General features: G+C 38.5%; 1 protein-coding gene across 13 annotated transcripts in view; it reads right to left on the reverse strand.

Annotated features, from left to right (window-relative positions):
• The window catches only part of GRIA2 (glutamate ionotropic receptor AMPA type subunit 2), a 124888-nt gene extending 112170 nt beyond the window's left edge, over positions 1 to 12718 (reverse strand). For all 13 annotated transcript variants that reach the window (XR_014795041.1, XR_014795042.1, XR_014795043.1 and 10 more), the window contains exons 1-2: positions 12277 to 12718; positions 11544 to 11684 (exon numbers count right to left, since the gene is read on the reverse strand). Coding sequence is in view for 9 of the 13 variants with exons in the window: in XM_084884307.1 (XP_084740433.1) it covers positions 11544 to 11684; positions 12277 to 12364 (229 nt within the window). In the remaining 4 variants the exon portion in view is untranslated. The remainder of the gene's footprint in view (positions 1 to 11543; positions 11685 to 12276) is intronic.
• Between the last annotated feature and the right edge of the window lie 7048 nt (positions 12719 to 19766).

The raw sequence follows: 19766 nt of genomic DNA on the forward strand, positions 1-19766 counted from the left end.
CTTCTTCCTGCCAGCCTGATCAACCCCTAGCCACTCCCCTCCCAGCCTGATGCCTAACTGCTCTCCCCTGCTGGCCTGGTAGCCCCTATCTGTCTTCCCCTGAAGGCCTGGACACCCCAACTGCCCTCCCCTGCTGGCCTGGTCACCCTTAACTGCCCTCCCCTGCCAGTCTAGTCACCCCCAACTGTCCTCCCCTGCAGGCTTTGCCCCCTCCCCTGAACTGTTCTCCACCGCAGGACTGGTCCCCCTCTCCCTCCTCAACTGCCCACCCCTGCAGACCTGGGTTCCTCCCTTACTGGCTGGTCTGCCCCAACTACCCTCCTCTGCCGACCTGGTCACCCCCAACTTCCTTCCTCTGCTGGCCTGGTAACCCCTAACTGCTCACAATTCCCCTCCCCTGCAGGCCATCTTGTGGAGGCCATCTTGTGTCCACATGGGGGCAGCCATCTTTGACCACATGGGGACAACCATCTTGTGTCTTGGAGTGACGGTCAATTTGCATATTACTCTTTTATTAGATAGGATTATTTTTGTAAATCCTCACCAGAGGATATTTTTTTTATTGATTTTGAGAGAGATAGGAAGGGAGAGAGAGAGAAACATCAATGTGAGAAAGAAACATCCATCGATTGCCTCCCGTACATGCCCCGGTCTGGGAACTCACAACTTGGTTATATGTTCTGACTGGGAATTGAACTTGCAACCTTTTCATTTACAAAATGATGTTCCAATCAACTAAGCCATCCAGCCAGGGCAAGAATATGTGTATTTTTTTAAATTACAAACTGAAATTATGAATAGTTTAAAAGAAAAACAAAAACCTGAGTAAAATAGCTGCAAAACATCTCTAAATCTGATTCAAAACTTAAACAATTATTTTTGGAAGCACTGTAATTCACATTACTATTAATATCATTACTTTCTCATTTGGCCACCCAGTTTTTCAACAATATAGTCTACCATATGTCAGTATATCACACAATGACTTTCATCTTCCATCAATATCTTTTTTTTAAAATAAATGATCTAGAAACAATGACTTTACTATACATTTTAACATAAACAAATAAAAAAGATCATTCTCATACTTCAGGGCACTACACATAATTTTAAGTGGCTTATGTGGGTTATTGCATTAGTCTCTTCTTTGTCATATGGGCTATACTGGTATATAAGCAATAGAAAAGATTCCAGCAAGAAACTAAAAATGCATTTTCTGTTGTTCTCTGCCTCTTACCCCAAGTGCTTATCAAAACCATCCAAAGTTCCTAACATAAGAAGTAATAATGAAATTTCACTATTTTTCTCTTTTGTGCACTTCGATTGGCCATCCATAGTACATAGTGTTTCCTGGCTACTGTGTAGCCTGAAACAATCCTATCACATATGATTTTCTTTTACAGAGGTGACAACTGAAGACTTCGATAGATTAAGCATCTTACCCAATGTCCACATTTAATTCTAGGACTAGAATTCAGTACCAAGTATAGACTCTTAACCAATGCTATTCTGTCTCCCACGACATCAGAACTGTAAACTGCATGGATCAAGGTTTTATATTTTCATGCACAAAACATTTGTGCCTTTACCATTAAAATGACAATCCTTGAGTTGTCTGTGTTCTGAAATATAAAGATAAGGATTTATTATCCTTCACATCAAATAACTAAAACTATAAAGCTTCTCGATAAATCCTCTAAATTACTGCCAGTGTTCCTAAAAGTTCCTCTGCAAATGTAAATTAGAAGTACAAAATTAATGGTAAAACAGATAAAGTTATAAATTTTGAAGGTGCTTGGGAATTACGGAGCTCAAAAACTCCACTTTATACAAAAACTAAAAACAAGATTGAAATTTTTTACTCCTCGAAAACACAAGGCAGGAATAAAGAAAAATAATGATGAAAGTTGAAACGTATCTTTCAAAAAAGTTAGTAAAACATACACCCTTGCTACTACCCCTAGAGATGGTACTTGCAGAATTTATTTGCCAAAGCCTTGTAATGAGATTTTGTTTTTGTTTTTGTGTTGTTTTTTTCTAAAGATTAGCCCTCTTTCCACTTTAGAATAGTAAGAGCTATTTCTGTCATAGCTAGATCATTCAAAACAAAGATAGTCCCTTTAAATAGATGTAACTCATATAAACAGCTTATATGAAGAAGCCCTTGAGAAGTGTGTCTAAAATGCTCCATATCTAAACTATTAAAATGCATATAACAATTTTTTCAAATATATTGATGAAACGGATCACCCTATACCTTATAGTCCATATTCTTCAGGTTGAAAGTGTTCACTGTCTCAAATTATTTGTCTCAAGTTATCCTTTAATAATTTTTAATAATGACAAAATTACATATTGTTCAAAAGTTATCATTAATTTTTTAAATATTCTTCTAAGACCTGACAATATATTTTAATTATATCTAGGATTATTAAAAACCCTAGATATATTTCAGATGTGAAGAAATAGAATATATTGCCACCGGAAAACATAAGACTAAAAGTTAAATATTTTTGTGTTCTACTGACAAACCTCATTTATCAGAATTTATCAAACAGTTCTTGGTAACAGAACACTAAGTTACCCTGCCTCTTGGAGATTTCCCACATCCCTGGCCCCCTTCCCACACTAAGAAATCTGACAATTTCAATCTGCAATAGAATTTTTTTTCTTTGACCTGAAAATACTTATTTTGTTTTTTTAAATATATTTTTATTGGTTTCAGAGAGTAAGGGAGACAGAAACATCAAATGGTAAAAGAGAATCACCGATTAGCTGCCTCCTGCCCACCCCCCACTGGGGATTGCCTCCTACACACTCCCACCCACTCCCTACCCACCGGGGATCACTGGGGATGGAGCCTGCATGTGCCCTTGATCAGAATCAAACCTGGGACCCTTCAGTCCACAGGCCAGTGTTCTATCCACCGAGCAAACTGGCTAAGCCTGAAAATACCTTTTTATTTTTGCAAAGGAATTTTTAAAACATATAGCTCAATTGCTGACATATTCTTACTGCAATAGACTGAACACTAATGCTAAAGAAATTGTAAAATGAATACTAAATCTGAAGCAATAGTATTTTAATGCAAAGCCTTAATATTAGCTGCAAGAGGTTTACGGAATAAGAAAACCTTTTCTTATAGCAAATTATATAACTTGAGTTTCAATTAAATTCATACTGAAGTTAGGCCATATTTTCTTATAGGGATGAAAATCAGATAACACTTCCCTATATTTTTAAAACAAAATATAGTGAAATGTTATACTCAGTTTATATAAACATATTTCTATCATTTCCCTCAGTATAATTGGCCATTTAGACAGATTAGACTAAAATATTTGCATAAAGGGGCACCTTCTGAGGTTCACTGAAATTCAATCAGAGTGAAAGAATCAGGGACCATAAAATAAGTGAATACCATAGAATTTATGGTTTAAAATTAACTTTACATGAAGGATAAATAAGCTCCGTAAACATAGGATGCCCTGTTCAAAGATAAACTAAAACTTAGGCATTGCTCAATTCAAACCAGTTTGTATTTATATTTTAAATACTGAAATAATCAGGAAAAAATGCTGAATTAGCATACCCATAAAAAAAACTACATAAAACTATAAAGTAAAATTCTAAAGAACAAATCTAAATAGTAAAACTATGAGAAGTATATATGTCAATTATTTGAGAAATCTGAAGACATATGAAAATCAAACAATCTAAGAAACTGTCTACTCATAAATCCCCTTACTGTAATAACTCCATTTTCTCTCAAACCTATCTGTTCTATTCAATTGAAGACACTTATAAGGGTAAATATTCTAAATATTTTAATTAATTTTAGATTACAAATTAGTAGTAAGCATACTGGATATTTTTTCTATGATATGTTAATTAATGGATAAAAACAAAACTATAATAACAAATTAGGACTTTATCTGAAACAAATTTATCAATAGAATAAAATTGGACCAAACTGCACTAACTGGTTTGGCTCAGTGGATAGAGTGCTGGCCTGTGGACTGAAAGGTCCCTGGTTTGATTCCAGTCAAGGGCACATGCCTGATTTGTGGGCTCAGTCCTCAGTAGGAGGCATGTAAGAGGCAGCCAATCAATGATTCTGTCTCATCATTGATGTTTCTCTCTCTCCCTCTTCCTCTCCTTCCCATCTGTAATCAATAAAAATAGTTTTAAATAGAACAAAACTAAGTAATTAGAAAGTAAACCCTAAAGATAAACTGCTTGAACAAAAATAGAAGGAAAAAAAAAAAAGCATGCATATAAAAAAATCACACATATTAGTGCAAATATTAGAAGGATTGGTTTGTGTTAAGAGACTGTGTCCATAAAATTCTCAAAGACATTCACTATAAAATATATTATAATTTAGTACTTTAAAAATTCATTAAAATAATTAACAAAGGAAATCATGATATATAATACCCTGAGATGTGAGTGTGCAGGTGAAGGGGGAAGACTGTGACAATTTTGTTGCCATTCAAAAATATTTATAGTCACATTTTGAGGAAAATGCAAAACTAACATGGAAGCTGAATACACACCCAAAACTCTGGTCCCTTATGATGGATTCTTATATTCTAATCACTTGCAACATGGCGTTTGCATCATCCTAACAACATTTAAGCAAATCTTTTTAACATATAGCAATGTAGCTTTAGGGATAAGTAAATAATAACTTTGAACATATCTAGCTTTTTAAAAAATATTTTATTGATTTTTTACAGAGAGTAAGGGAGAGGGATGAGAGAGAGACATCGACCAGCTGCCTCCTGCACACTCTACGGGAAATGTGCCCGCAACCAATGTACATGCCCTTGACAGGAATCAAACCTGGGACCTTTCAGTCTGCAGGCCGACACTCTATCCACTGAGCCAAACCGGTTTTGGTGAACATATCTAGCTTTTAGAGGAAAATGTAAAACATATAACACCTTCCTCTAAATAGGACTTAAATCAGATACCAAATAGTTTCTTTGGACATCCAGGTATAGAGCAAAAGCAAAACTCTGACTTTAAAAAGTATAAGTTTATAATACGAAAATATATACTATGTAATGTCTTTAAGAGATAAATAACCATGAAGGGCCTCAAAGCACTGAGCACTATGCTAGGATTTGTGAAAGTTACACAAACAACAATGGTATGATCCTGCCTTCAAGAATGTCACATTTTTTCATTCTCCACGTTTGCTTAAAAAATGTGTTCATTAGATAAACTAAAATGATAAAAAATGACAAAATAGTTTAAATTGAACAATACTGAAAAATAACAGAGGTGGACTCCTAACCAACACCAATGGAAGAACCACATTTTTTTAATGCAAATTAGTAAAATTTTCTCCAAAAACATTTTGATGTTTGAATTTTTTTAATCAATAGGTGATTTTGAAATTTTTGAATTCAACAACTAATTTCATTTTGTATTGAAAAAACAGTCATATAATTGGTTTGTCACTTTGTTATTCAGATCATTAGAGAAACCTTCAGAAATTGTGACTAAAAATTGCCAAAATGAAAAGCTAATATTTTAATGGTATCTAGAGTATCTTCTGTAGAATCCTTTAAAAATTAAGAAAAAGAAATCAATTGGTAACATTAACATCCCAATAAAATATTTAAATCTGATATTTTAGCTCTGTGAAATGTACCATTTGCTCCCTTAAAAAAACACATACAGTTCTGTATATCCATTCAGATTTAATTTTCTATAAAAGCATCTTTCTGTGCAGATTAGATCCTTTTATGAGTTGTTTTTCTAAGGGGAAATGAAAAGGAGGAGGAAGAGGAAAGGAACAAATGAAAACTCTTCGAAATCTCAATTACACAATAACACATTCTAAAATAATTAGGCAGCAACTGCTCTTTTTGAGCTTTTCTTAAAATTTTCACGGCTGTGGAAGTTTTACAATTTCTGAAGTGTTATTGGAAGAGATTACAAGAAGATCTAAGATCTGGGCATGAATCAGCATCCATGTCAGCGTAATGTCACAGTGCATGACCCTATCACCTTAGAGGCTTGATATGAAATGGAAACGCTCTATACTTCCAGTCAGCAGGGTAAAGCCTGCAAGACCTCAAAAAGGAATAGCATAGGAATAGATTCTTTATGTTAAGGTTCTATAGTTTCATACAGTAATTTTTATTCAGTTTCTCTTTTCCTAAAATATAATAGAATATTTCAACCAACACCATTCTTTGATTTCTATTTAATATAATCTATTATTTTCTTAAAATTCTCTTGTGGTAAGTGAAATATGAACACTCATTTTAAAAATCTAGTGAAAATTAATTATTCTTCCATACAAAGAGTTCTTTCTTTCCTTGTAACCTCCAATTGAATATGACTGAATATTTACACCACCGTGTTGTAAGGTATTGTGTACTGGTACGTGTGTTCATGGTTTTTTTCACACCATGAATGCTTATTATTGCTTAAAAGCATCCAAATTGGATCTGGTTTTATTAAATTTTGCTTATCTTTAAGTCAGTAACTCCAGGTTTTAGTAATTACCTCAACAAAAATGGCAAAACTTGATAATCTAGCCAATCTACAACTGCATACAATCTATAATTATTGATATAAGTATACATATGCACATATTACATTTTTGTATTTATACAACACACATGAAGTTGCATTGATAAAAAGCATAGTGAAGGTTTAAGAGACATTAATTAGATGAACACAAATACACAATCTCAGAGATTCACGACCAAAACCCAATGATAAGAAATACACCTTTTAAATGCTATCTGGAGAATTAAGGCTAAAGAGCTAAAAATCTTATTATTTTAGAATTCTCTCTCTTCCAAGAGCATTTACAATCAGTGCTGTTTCTGAATGGTTTTGTAACTCAGGTTCACAAAAATATTTAAAATAATCCATTTTAACAGTAAAATTGAATGCACTCTGTTGTTAAAAGGCATCAGAAAATATCTTTCAAACAGCATTTTCAATGTTTTTCTTTCAAAATAGGTGCCATTTATGTATATTTTTATTGTTTTCCTAAATAAAATTTTGCAACGTTTCAAAAGGTATTCTGTGTGCGCAACAGTTTTATGAAAGAACAATATTTTCTCCAACATCTCCATCTGCTGGCTTAGAGAAAAAGTAGATTTTTATCTATTTCTTTAAAATTTAATATTTTATTATTTGTTTTTATGTAATTGAAATATAAAATTATTAAATTATTATTAAATAGATGAATAACTATTTGTCAAAGTTACCCATGAAATAAAAAGAAGATTTTAGCAAGAAATCCAATATTTAATATTTTAAATTCCAAAATCCTATGAGATCAAGCAATCATGTTTACAGTCCATTTAGACAGTTTTATTTTAAACACGGTTTTGAAATGAGAACAGCATTAACATTTATTAATTTTTTTTTTTAGAATACAATAGCATTTGGTGTTTTTTTCTAAAATCTGCTGTTGATTTTATTAACAATATAAACTATGTGGTGTAAATACATATGCAATATCATATTTACTGTTTTCACAACAATTCCGAATTACTGCAATAAACTGCCTTTCTGTAAGAACTATTAGACCATCTTCACATCCTCATACTAAAGTTCTTAGAAAAGACCACAGAGGCCAGTGCACAGGCCTGCAGCTCTTTGAAAACTATTCAAAAGGACATGGTGGAGAAAAGGTTAAAAAAAAAAAGAATTAATATAAGAAAAACATTTATTTATTCTCTGACAACTACGCAGCATTCAATAAATATGGGAGGGAGTGGGGAGAAAGAAATTCTTCAGGCCCATCACTGTGGTTTCAACTGTTGAACAACCATGCTCAAATACTAATCTCTTTTTTTCTCTAATTTTATGGTTTTCATATTCTCAGAATGAATGTTTTTGTTTGAACAGCCTTCAGGGAAAAAGATTGAAAACCTTAGAATTATCTGTATCTACAAAGAAAGGAAGGAAGAAGAAGGGAAATGTGGGAAGGAGAGGCAGGTGGGGGTGAGGGATGGGGACAGGAAGGGAGAGAGAGAAATTGGAGTCTGTCTTTATTTCTTCAGGTACCCATGGAAACAAGTGGGAACAAATAGGTACTTGCATTATCCCGCTGTGACTGTGAAAGAGAAGGATGTGGGAGTTCAGTGCAGTGCACAGTCATTTTACCCACTTCAGAATATAATGACTTCATTTCATTTGCATAACCTTAACCCACTCAGTAGATCTTGCCGGATCCTTAAGTGGTTGTCAACCTCAGCAATTCCAAATAAGTTCCTCCATCTCAGAAATAAAATTAAATTAGCAAACTAATATATTTTGTACTTTTAAATAATTCAAGTATAGAACACCACTTTCTTATTAGTAAACTTAATCCTGTGTAATTTTTATGGCTTAATTAGGAGAACAAGCTACTTTCTGAACACTGATGACACATATTTTAATAATGGAGTTTAAGAGTAGACTTCCTTTGATTCCTGGGGGAAAAGAGAGAAAGTCATTTTGGTTTTAGCTATCACCACATTTGATGCTGCTGCTTCCATAGAGAAACATGGACTACCCTGACTAATAAGGCAAGAAAACAAAGCTAAGCCCCGGAGAAAAACCTTGAGCAGGATTTAAATGATCAAGACTCATCTAGACACATTTGATATTAGAGATTTCCATTCATTTCTTCATTGCTGACTTTGTAGTTTTATATAAGCATCTTTTTTTTTTCTGAAAAGAGTTAAACTATTTTTACATTTCTTTGTTACCTTATGCAAAAAAAAAGGAAAGAAAAAAAAAGAATAAGAATACAAACATTTTACAATCTCCAGATTTTGAAATTCCTAAAAGAATAAAGACACTGAGCCACAAAAATAGTCAATGAATCAATGTCAACTCCAGAAAATTCTAGCCAATGAGCTCTTCTATAATAGTGACACTATAGCAATCAGTAAGATTACTTATGACATGGATGTTGCAAATGCCATCATTCTGAAGTCCCATGAGGGAACCCTGAAAATGCATTCAGTTCCTCCCCATCATTTGTTTTAGTACCCTAGAATAATAATCCATGGAGGAGTAATTTAGGGATCTGGAGACACGTACATTTTAATTTCAGCTTCATTTCCCGAGCAAATCAAAACAAAACAAATGTGTGCAAAATGAAGATGTCACTTTCATTTATTTTTCTCAGGACTGTAGTCAAACAAATTGTGTGTGTGTAAATGAAATCCATGTCCTTTAGTACATGGATGTATCATTCTGTGGAAGTTCTTTGAGTTATATATATGTTTAATACATTTACATTTCATATTTTATTTCAATAAAATTTATATTAAAAAATTTATTTTAAAATATTGAGACTGTAGACCTAAATTAGTTAACTAACCTAAACTAACCATAACCTTTAATCCTTACAAAGATCCAATACAGTGATCCAGCATTTGTTGGAGTCAAGGAATTTTGATTTTGTTCAGTGGACATACACCCATTATAGCTCAGTCAAGCCCTCTTGTTATTTTCACCAGTTGTTATTTTCACCTCTTGCTATTTCTCAATGATTGACCATTTCAAAGAGTAAAGATTTTAGTTACTTTCACCTCATTTTAAAAACTACATCCTTCCAGTAATCATAGTTTTACTGTAGGTTCATTACTTTTCAAAGCATTTTCACACTAGTATATAATGAAATACAGTTAGTTACTTAGCACAGTTGTATGTCAGTCATAATTCGGGGGCGGGGGAAGACTGGGAACTTAATTTCAAATCAAATGAGTAATCTAAATCTGTTAGGTAAATAGGTCAAGTATAAAAACCTTCAAAAACTAAACTATATATGTGCGTGTGTATGTGAGTATGTGCGTGTGTGTGTGTGGGGGGGGGGGGGGGTGTGAGGGAGAAGAGAGAGAGAGATTTTCCAAGATAGCCTTGTATTTTTATGGAGGTTTTTTTGAAGCTGCAAATCCACTTTAAGAATCTGTCTCTCTATCTCCTTCCTTACCCCTCCTTCCCACGCCCCCTCCCCCAGGTTCTTTTCTCACTTGGTCTCAACATTTGAAGAAAACTTGTAGCACTGAAACCTTCTTAAATAGGGTCTTTATAACAATTTATTCATAGGCATCTAATCTACTAGGAGTATCATAATGACCCTGCTCTAATGGCCAAAGAAAACTGTTTCATATCTTTAATCATCGGGTGACAGCGGTTTCAAAACGAGTTGATAATGTCCCTGATAAGATAATCAAGCTAAACTATCGAATACATGATTAAGACTTCATATGAGGATGTGGGATGGCACCAGTTGTTTGCCTACTGTGGGAAGAGAGCACTTGGGCTTTTTTTTTTTTTTCTTTCTTTCTGTGGTAATTTTCCACTAGCTCCTTTCCACTGTAGCCAAGATGGGAGGTGCGCCATCTGCAAAGCCCCCTCTAAACTGTTCATGATGAAATACAAACTGCAAACATCAGATCAGGGAGGAATCATCCCAGCCCATTCGGCAGGAAATGATGGCAGCTGCGGGGAAAGGGGCAGGAAGGCACAGCGGATCGCCGCACAGCCCACGCGGGCGCGGGGGTTGGAGCTCTGGGCTCAGTTCCGGCCTTTCCATGCAGCCCTTTGGGGACCCAATTGCTTGGATTCCGTTACTTTGCAGCCTTGAGAGAGGAGAGCTCCATCCCGCGTGTGATGGGGCTCCTATGGATAACCAACTGCCAAGACTAAAATGGCTGATCAGAGGGACTTCTCCAGATTTTCAAACTCAGCCGGTTCTAACTGCTTTCAGGAGGTCCTTTTCCAATCTCACTGCCCTTGCCGGCGCCGGGCTACCTGAGAACAAAGCGCACCGGGCCGGCGAGCTGCCCGCGGCCTCCCTGGCCGAATGGCCCCCATCCATGGAAAGCGGAGGCTGCACGGAGGCCAGAAAGGGACCTGCTCCCGCTCCCCGGGTGCCGGGCTGGGTAGCCCCCGGGCCTGCGCCAGCCTCTCCGCGCACCGCCCCGCGCCCCTCCGGGGGGCGTTATGTAACAGACCCGAGCCCAACTCCGGCTCCATCTCACAAGGAGTCCTGCCGAGGCGGACAGCATGGGGCGCCCGGGGTCTGTAGAGGGAACCCCACCTGGCCTGCCACCTGGCCTGGACATCTAAGCTCGGGCGGTCCCCTGTGGGATCTACCCAAAGCCCCGCGGCGCGCCCTGGGGAACGACGTGTCCCCGGCGGGCAGGGTGCCACCAGGCGCGCAAGGTGGAGAAGGCAGGGGCAGGGAGGAGCAGTGGGTATCAGCTGGAAACCCCTGAACCTAAGGAAGCTCCCCCCCCCCCCTCCCGCAGCTCCAACGCCCACCCCACCTCCCCAGTGCGCACACGGTTCCAGTCCTCTCGCTGCCTCCTCCACACCCCCAGCCAGCGGGGGTCCCCGAGATGGCAGCCACGGTCTTCTCCCCCCGCGCGGTCACACGCACGCGCGTGTGCAGCCACGCACACCCACACACGGACACACTGAAGCCGCACACACCGCCCCGCACTCACACCCGCCGGCCCTCCGCGCGCGGCGCCCGGAAGGCATGAATATTCATTACTTACACGCATTGGTGACTGCGAAGCTGTTTGCTACCTCCAGATTGTCGATGTGCGGCGTGAGTCGGAACTCCGAAGTGGAAAACTGAACCATCCCTACCCGAAAGGCACTGTATTCTTGATCTGCGCCCCTGGGAAAGAGCCCCCCTGCAAAGAACAAACACCAAGCGGGGGATCGTTGTCAGTGCCCGGGAGGGAAAGCAGAGGAGCCCGCTGGAGCCCAACAGCCCTCCAGGAGTCTCTCATTCACGCTAATAAACGGAATAACGGAATAAGCACAGGAAGGGGCTCCGGTAGCTGGGGGGTCAGACATCCAAATAGTAACCAAGGGGTCAAGGCACAGCGGCCGAGGGCAAGGCAGGTGGCCAGAAACATTTGCCTTTCCTCCTCATCACAAGCTTTGCATTCAGACCCCTAGAGAATCTGAGCAAACGGGGAAGATGTTAAGGCGGAATGAATAAAACCTGGAGGGCTGAAACGAGATTTCCCCCCTCACCCCCACCCCCTCTATTGTATCAAGGCATCGTCTTTTCCCGTTGCTTCACCCCACGAGAAAAAAAAAAAAAAAACCAAAAACATGTATATTCTAGGCAGTTTAAATCTGGAATGCAGTCAAGGGATGACATAAGTCTACATGACATGAATTAATCCGTCCACGGTGAACAAAGATTAGTCCCAAATTATGCACAATTCAAAAAAAAAAAAAAAAAAAAAAAAGCAGAGCACAAAGGATACCTACCTATCTGTATGCTGTTAGAAGAGACACCAAAAATCAGTCCCCATAAAACAGGAGAGAGGAGGACAGATATATGCATAATCTTTTGCATTTCCAAGAAAAGTAGAGCATCCACAAGACAGCCCCCTGGTTCCCCCTTTTCCTCCTCTTCCTTTGGCCGTTCTCCTCCGCAAAATTAGATACTCCGCATGTTGGAAACAGCAAATTTAGCACCAGGCTGCTACAACCCTGAAGGGGAGGCAGAAGAATTCCTGTTTTCCCCAGCTCCTGCTGCTGGTGGTGGCTGCTGATGCCCTGCGCCCTGTCCCAGCTCCTCAAGTCCAGAGGACTGGCTGGATGCAGCTTTCAGGGGAGCTGCCGCCGTGGTCCCAGTGCCTTGGAATATTCAGCACCCTCCCATGCACTCACACACACTCACCCTCTCTCTCCGCTCTCTTCTCCCTCCTCTCTCTCTCTCTCTCTCTCTCTCTCTCTCTCTCTCTCTCTCTCTCTCTCTCTCTCTCCCCTCTCTCTCACGCGCGCGCGCTCGCGCACACACACACAGCAGACACACACACACAGGCACACACGCGCGCGCGCACACACACACGCAAGTCACAGAGAGGAGCAGGCAGTCCCGGACGCGCGTGCGCGAGGGCTCGCAGCAGGCTGCCGGCGCGCGCCCACCTCCCCCGCCCCCGCCCCCGCCCGACACCCGCACCCGGCACAGCCCGTGCGCGGCGCGGGGAGAGCGCGGCTCAGAGCCCCGGCGGCAGCGGGTCTCCCTCGGCGAGACCTCGGGTCTCGCGAGCTGTCGCGCCCACCGCTCGCTCCTGCCTTTCAGCACCGAGGACAGCGCTCCCGGCCCGGGAGCTACCTTTGTGTCTGTCGCCTGTGCAGCTGCCGCCACGGGAGATGCTCCAGCCTGGACCCAAGGCAGCGACGGCTGATTTCCGGCTGCTGTGTGTGCAGAAGGAGCCGAGCTGCTGCTAATTGTTGTTGGCGGGGAAGCGGTCTGTCACCAGGCCCAGCTGTGTTGGGTTAAAAAGTAATTCCGACGCTTCATTTGGAGAACCTGTGAAACCCACTTAGCAATGTGTCCGAAACGCTGCCATGCGCTTCACCTGATCCAACCAAAACGCAAATACGCAAACAAAAGTCCCATTGGAGAAGTGTTCCACGATTGTGAACTTTAGCTAAAGATGACATAGCCGTAATCCGGAGGGAAAAACAAAAAAATCCCACATTCTACGTACAGAGATTGAATCTTTTGAAATCCCTTTGCATGGGAGTCTAATCTTTTAGCTTGTGTTCCACTGGGCTGTGATGCCAACGTGCTCAGACAGCTGGGTGAGGGGAGCTCTCAACAGCCTTCACTGAAGCCTTTCACCTGTGGTAGAAACAGGCAGACTTGGTTCCATGGAAGCCCCTTTTAAATTACAATTATGGGTTGAAAACAGAAGACCTTCCCTTCCTTTCAAAAAGGAAAGGCTCCTGGGGGCGGGGATCAGAAGCTGAAGCATGTCTAGAAAGGGCTCTGAGCTGCCTACCCTTTCCCAGACACACAGAAACCGAATGCTCCAGCGCATTTTAGCTGTGAGTTCGGAAACATCACTGCCCACAGAAAGCAAGCTTTTATCATTCAGAACCCACGAGCTCCAGACTGCTGGGGAGGGTGTGTGTGGGGGCGGGGGGGGGGGTGAGGGGGGAGGGATGAAGTTAGGAATTAAGCATGTGTGGGAGAGGAGTTAGTGAGGAGGATTGAAGAATGGTCTTTCCCAAGCGGAATTTGAGCATTTCATGTGAAATTGCTTGCCAAACCCATGCTGGGAACCTGCTCTGGCAATTCCCTCTGCTGCCCCAGAAATGTGTCATTAAAGTAAATGGCTTCTGTGGCTTAAAGAAATAAAGGAAGATTAAGTACAAGGGATTGTTTCCAGGAGGCAGGAAATCAGAAAGCACAATAATAAAGGGATAACTTGCTAATATTTCGGAATGTGAAGAAAGTCAGTCGGTCCCACAGCCTTCCAATGCAATAGTCAGATGACTATCATTCCTTCAGCCTTGTGTTGACTGTATTATTGAATACCTGCTGCTTACTCACTCTGAGTCTCAATTTTCCCATTTTGAAAATGTGATTTCAAGATATGGTTTTCCCTGTTTTTGTTTTTGATATGTATTCCTCAAGCAGGAATATTTATAATTTATTACTAAGCTTATAGCCTACAAGTAAAAAAACAAACAAAACAAAAAACCTCCCAATATTATCCCCAATAAATTATTTTAGTCTGTCAATAAACACTTCACTGTATATGAAGTGGATTCTGTGAATTAAAGTGCATTTAGCCTTTTAAAATTAAGTAAGAATAAAAATAGGAAGAGAGATAATATTTATCCAATTGGAAAGAAAAATTGAATAAATCTTACCTACTCAATCCATAATCGAGATGTAAGGCATAACAATGATATGAACTGATTACCTATAATTTCTCTCTCTCCATATATATAGATATATATTCATACATATATATTCATCTATATATGAATGAATGACAGCTCAGAGCAAAATAAAACTTTTTCAGATATTTCCTGTTTTTCTCTTTTAATTTTTTTATAAAAGAACTTTTGATTTTATACAAAATATCTTGAAATGAAAGAAATGAGAGAAAAAAAGAGATAGGAGCTTAGAGGTGGAGGAACAGTGATGTTTAAAGTGTAATTCAATGTAAATTACTTTTTAAAAAAGACATTTCAAAAACTATTTCAAAGTCTAGGGCAACAATGAACTCAAAATTGCTTGAATTACATTCTATAGAAACAAATAGTATAAAATAAGAGTTTGCTGAATCATAGAGCATTTTTCTGGTAAATCATATGTAAAAAATCAAGGTAAACATTACTGTTTACTGACCAATTATAATTTATATATAAAACAAAAATTTTAGAAGGCATTGCTTGTAAATCAAGTACTATTAATGCTTCTTTCACATGGTAGTTTGGTATGTACGTTTCACAATATCTCTAGATATGTTTCCTGCAATACAGCATAATCATTTTAATATTATAATTCACATAAATTTTTCAAATTCACTATTATATTTACATGGCTTATATTTTTCAAACATAAAATACTGTCAATATAAATGTAATAAATTTAAATTGACTGAAATAATGGTCATGAAAATAAATGTTAAATGCTGTCATTTATTTTGAATGTTTAGAAACTTTTTGTTTCAAGAATATATGTAAAATTGGTCATCAATAAAATCCATTTTGAAAATTTCCAAGCCACTAGTACTGTTAAATACAGTGTGTATCAAGGAACAGTTTGCAACTTTCTGCCCTCTGCTGTTCAATTTTGGTAATTATCTAAAATATAAGTATTGTTTCTGAAGCAAGGTGTAAATTACATTTAAAACAAGGAGCAATTAAAATATTATACACCCTATCGTTTGTTTGATTGGCTTGCTTTTGTTACAGTTGTTGTGTTTTTTGTGTGTTAAAATATAATTTTAGCATTAAAGCTAATAAATAATATATGTAAAATTTCAATTGCTGTTTTACTCAATCTTTGTTTCAATATAGGAAACAATAACTTTTACTTTAAACCTGCTTTAAAATGTTTGAGGATTATATATATGTTTATTCATTCTGCACATTTTTAATTTGTGTTCTATGATGAGAAAGCTGTGCATAAAGGAATATCATTGTGTGGGTCTGGGAACGATAATTTTGAAATAACTGGAAGAGCAAATTCTGGCTGATTTCATTTTCAAAATTGGATTATAAAAGTGTGTACAACAGTTCCTAGTGATGGAGTCTCACCAAAGCGAGATCGTCACTTCTCTTCCTATTGATCCTCTGGAACTGTGAGAATGTAGGCCATCTGAAAGGCTTGGATACATAATTAGCAGTTCCTACAGAAGGAACCCAGGTTCCCCAATGGAAACCCTATTGGCTAAGAAAGAGAACATTTTAAAAATAGAAGAGAAAGCTGAGACTTTTCAGGGCTATAAATAGAAATATTCATTCTGGGAAATTTTAGTGCTTTAATTAAGATAAAGAATAATATCAATGTAAATAGTTATTCGGATTGAGGCAATATTATTTTTTGTGCAATAAAAATTTAAATCACTGACTCAGTAAGATCAATTGCATGACCCAAACATATAATACACACACACACACACACACACACACACACACACACACACTAGTAGCCTTTCGCATGATATCGCGGGCAGTAGACCGCCCATCGCTTCCACAGGGGATGGGCCCACTGTCTCCTCTCTGAGCCTGTGCTCGGCTGTAGAGGCTGCAAGCTGGCCCCCTTGTCCCTCCGAAGTCCACCGAAGCCGGGGCATTGCCGTGGCGAAGAAGCAAGCATTCCACCAGGCCACTCGTGCTGCCTGCTCTCAGTGGCAGTACCCCCAGGACTGGGGGACTCCAGGGAGCCTGAGGGGACTGGGTGCCGCCATCTTTGTGACAGAGTGATAGTTAATTTTCATATTACCCTTTTATTAGATAGGATATATATAGGTAAATTTTCAATTTTGATCTTTAGGTGTTTTGATTATATGAATTTTAATTAATTTTATCCTAAAAAATAGCAATCTTATACCAGAAATATTTATTAGGAAATATTTTATTTAAATTAATTAATTAAAAAAACTATTAGGGAGGACTATATTACAAGTAATGTACTTAATACAGTGGATAACATGATGAATGTAATGGAAGCTTTCCTCATGAAGTTCTTAAACCTCATTCAAGGAAACAAACAATTAAGACCATGTGAGAAGGCAATCAGGATTAAAACAGTCACATGATTAAGATAATAGGATGAGGAGAAGAAAAATCTATTATGCACAATATATCTTGGAGGTCAGGAAGAGTCACCAGAGGATGATACCTGAAATTAGTCAAGTAGAGGCTACCTTGGTGAAGAATTGGGATGTAACTAGTGAGAAGACTTCATTTTTAAATTTGATTGTTCAGTTTTATTGAAGTTTAATTGATAAATAAAACAGTAAGCTATTTAAACTGTACAGTGTTATTTACTTTACTATGTGCACATAGTACATTGTGAAAGGATAACCTCTTTCCAGTTAACTAAAACAACCATTTTTAGCCTATTTTCTTTGCTTGTGAGAACATTTAATTTCTACCTTTATGAAATTTTAATTACACAGAAGTGTTATCAACTATAGTCACCGTGTTTTATATACTTGATATTCAGACTTTCATTCATCTTATAAATGAAAGTTTGTACTCCTGTGCCAATCTCCCTATTTCTCCCATTTTCCAGCTCCTGGCAACCACTTTCTCACTCTATTTCTATGAGTTTGATTTTTTCTTTTCCCACAGATAAGTGATATTATGCAGTATTTGTCTTTCTGTGGCTTATTTCACTTAGCATGATGCCCTCCAGATTCATCTATATTGAGAATGAATAATATTTTGTTGCACGTATATACTATATTTTTGTGATCCATTCATGCATTGACAGTGTGACGCTTAGGTTGTTTCTATACAAACTAGCTTACAACAGAATAGGTTCACTATTATGAATAATGCTGCAATGAAGATGAGAGTACAGATATCACTTTGAGATAATGGTCTTCTTTTCTTTGGATGTATTGCTGGGTCATATAGTAATTCTATTTTTAATTTCTTGAGAAACCTCCATTGTGTCTATACCAGTTTATATCCCTATGAACAATATATAATGGTTCGTTTTCTCCATATCCTCTCTAACATTTGTCATCTCTTGCATTTTTAAAAACAGTCATCCTAAAAGCTGAGAGGTGATATCTCATTGTGGTTTTGATTTGCATTTCCCTGATGATTAGTGATATTGAGCACCTATTCATGTAGCAGTTGGAAAAATGTCTTAAGGTAATTTGCCCATTCATTGGATTTTATTTATTTATTTATTTTTACTATTAAGAGAAATGAATTTCTTCTATCTATTGGATATTAACCCCTTATCAAAGATAATTGCAAATATTTTCTTCTATTTATAGGTTACTTTTTTATTTTGTTCATAGTTTTGAAAACTATGGGGTAAAAAAAGGCAGGTTTAGGAAATTTTAGGGATCAGGGAGTCATTGGGAAAACCACATGGCTGCAAAGTTGGGAAATGCCAGAAGGTACACATTTCCATAGAATAAGGGAGGTGGGAGCAGCAGAAGGTATATGATAGATTAAATAGAGAAGGTAGCTGGAGATCAGATGGCAGGATACACACAGGCTTTATTGGAGGGAAGAGTACCCCTGCTGGCTGCTTCCACAGAGAGAGGGGCAGAAGAGAGCGAGGGCCAGGGTACAAGCACCTTTAAGGATAGGGGGCGGGGCTTAGGGCACTCAGCACATGCTGATTGGTGATTAGGGACCTAGGAATGGGGGGGGGGGGCGCTTAGGGTATTTGGCAGGTGCTGATTGGTGGTTCAGAGCTCAGGAATGTCTGGCCGCAGGTGGGGGTTTATGTCTGTTCATCAACTAGAGGAAGGAAGGATCTATCAGTATACATTTATAGCATAAAGGTAAAGAAGCCCCTTGTTCAGAGAGGGAAGAGGAAAACCCAAAGAGAATAGGAAAACTATAAGGGAGAAGAAGAGGGAAACCTCAGCATGGGGTTTGAGCTCTGAAGTTGCTATAGTGACAAATCAAAGGGGATACCAAGACACAAGGAACTGCAGCCTTTATAATCCTTAGAAAAAGGACTTAGTGAGACTCTCTCCCCCTTCACATGGGAGTCTGAGCTTGTTTCTCAATAAATTTCCATCTTTTCCTATACCACCTTTTGTCCGTGGTCTCATTCTTTGACTTCACCCAGACAGGGACCCAGGAATCATGCTGCCCAGAGGAACGCCACGTGTTTCAGTTCAATTCTGTTTCCGTTTCCTTTGCTGTACAAAAGCATTTTAATTTGATGGAGACCTACTTGTTTGTTTTTTCCTTTTAGTGTCAAATAAAAATAAGTTATTCTCAAGACCAATGTCAAGTAGCTTACCCTTTATGTTTTCTTCTAAGAGTTTTATGGTTTCCTATCTTATACTCAAGTTTTTAATATATTTTGAATTGATTTCTGTGTAATTTTGGGGTCCATTTGAAGCAGGAATTTTAGGGGTATATAGGCAAGCTTAGGGATTTCTTTGAATTGGGGTGCATGGGGGGGGAAAACACAGGGCCTGAGGCTGGGAGAAGGTGTATTTCCATAACACAAGGAAACCAGGTGCAGTTACATCTCCATAAGACAAGGAGGCAGCAACGGTTATATTTCCATAAGACAAGGGAACTGGAAGTAGCCAAGAAAGGTCTATATTTACAGAATAAAGAGAAGGAAGCCCTTCATTCAGAAAGAGAAGAAGAAAGCCCAAAGGGAATAGGGAAACAATAAGGAAACAACCTTTGAGCCCAGGAGTTACTATAGTAACCAGTCTAAAGGAATAGTGACCAGTCAGAGGGGATATCAAGGCACCAGGATCTGCAGCCCATATAAGCCATAGGGA

This window comes from Pipistrellus hanaki (assembly GCF_964339955.1).
Source record: "Pipistrellus hanaki genome assembly, chromosome: 5".
NCBI lineage: Eukaryota > Metazoa > Chordata > Mammalia > Chiroptera > Vespertilionidae > Pipistrellus > Pipistrellus hanaki.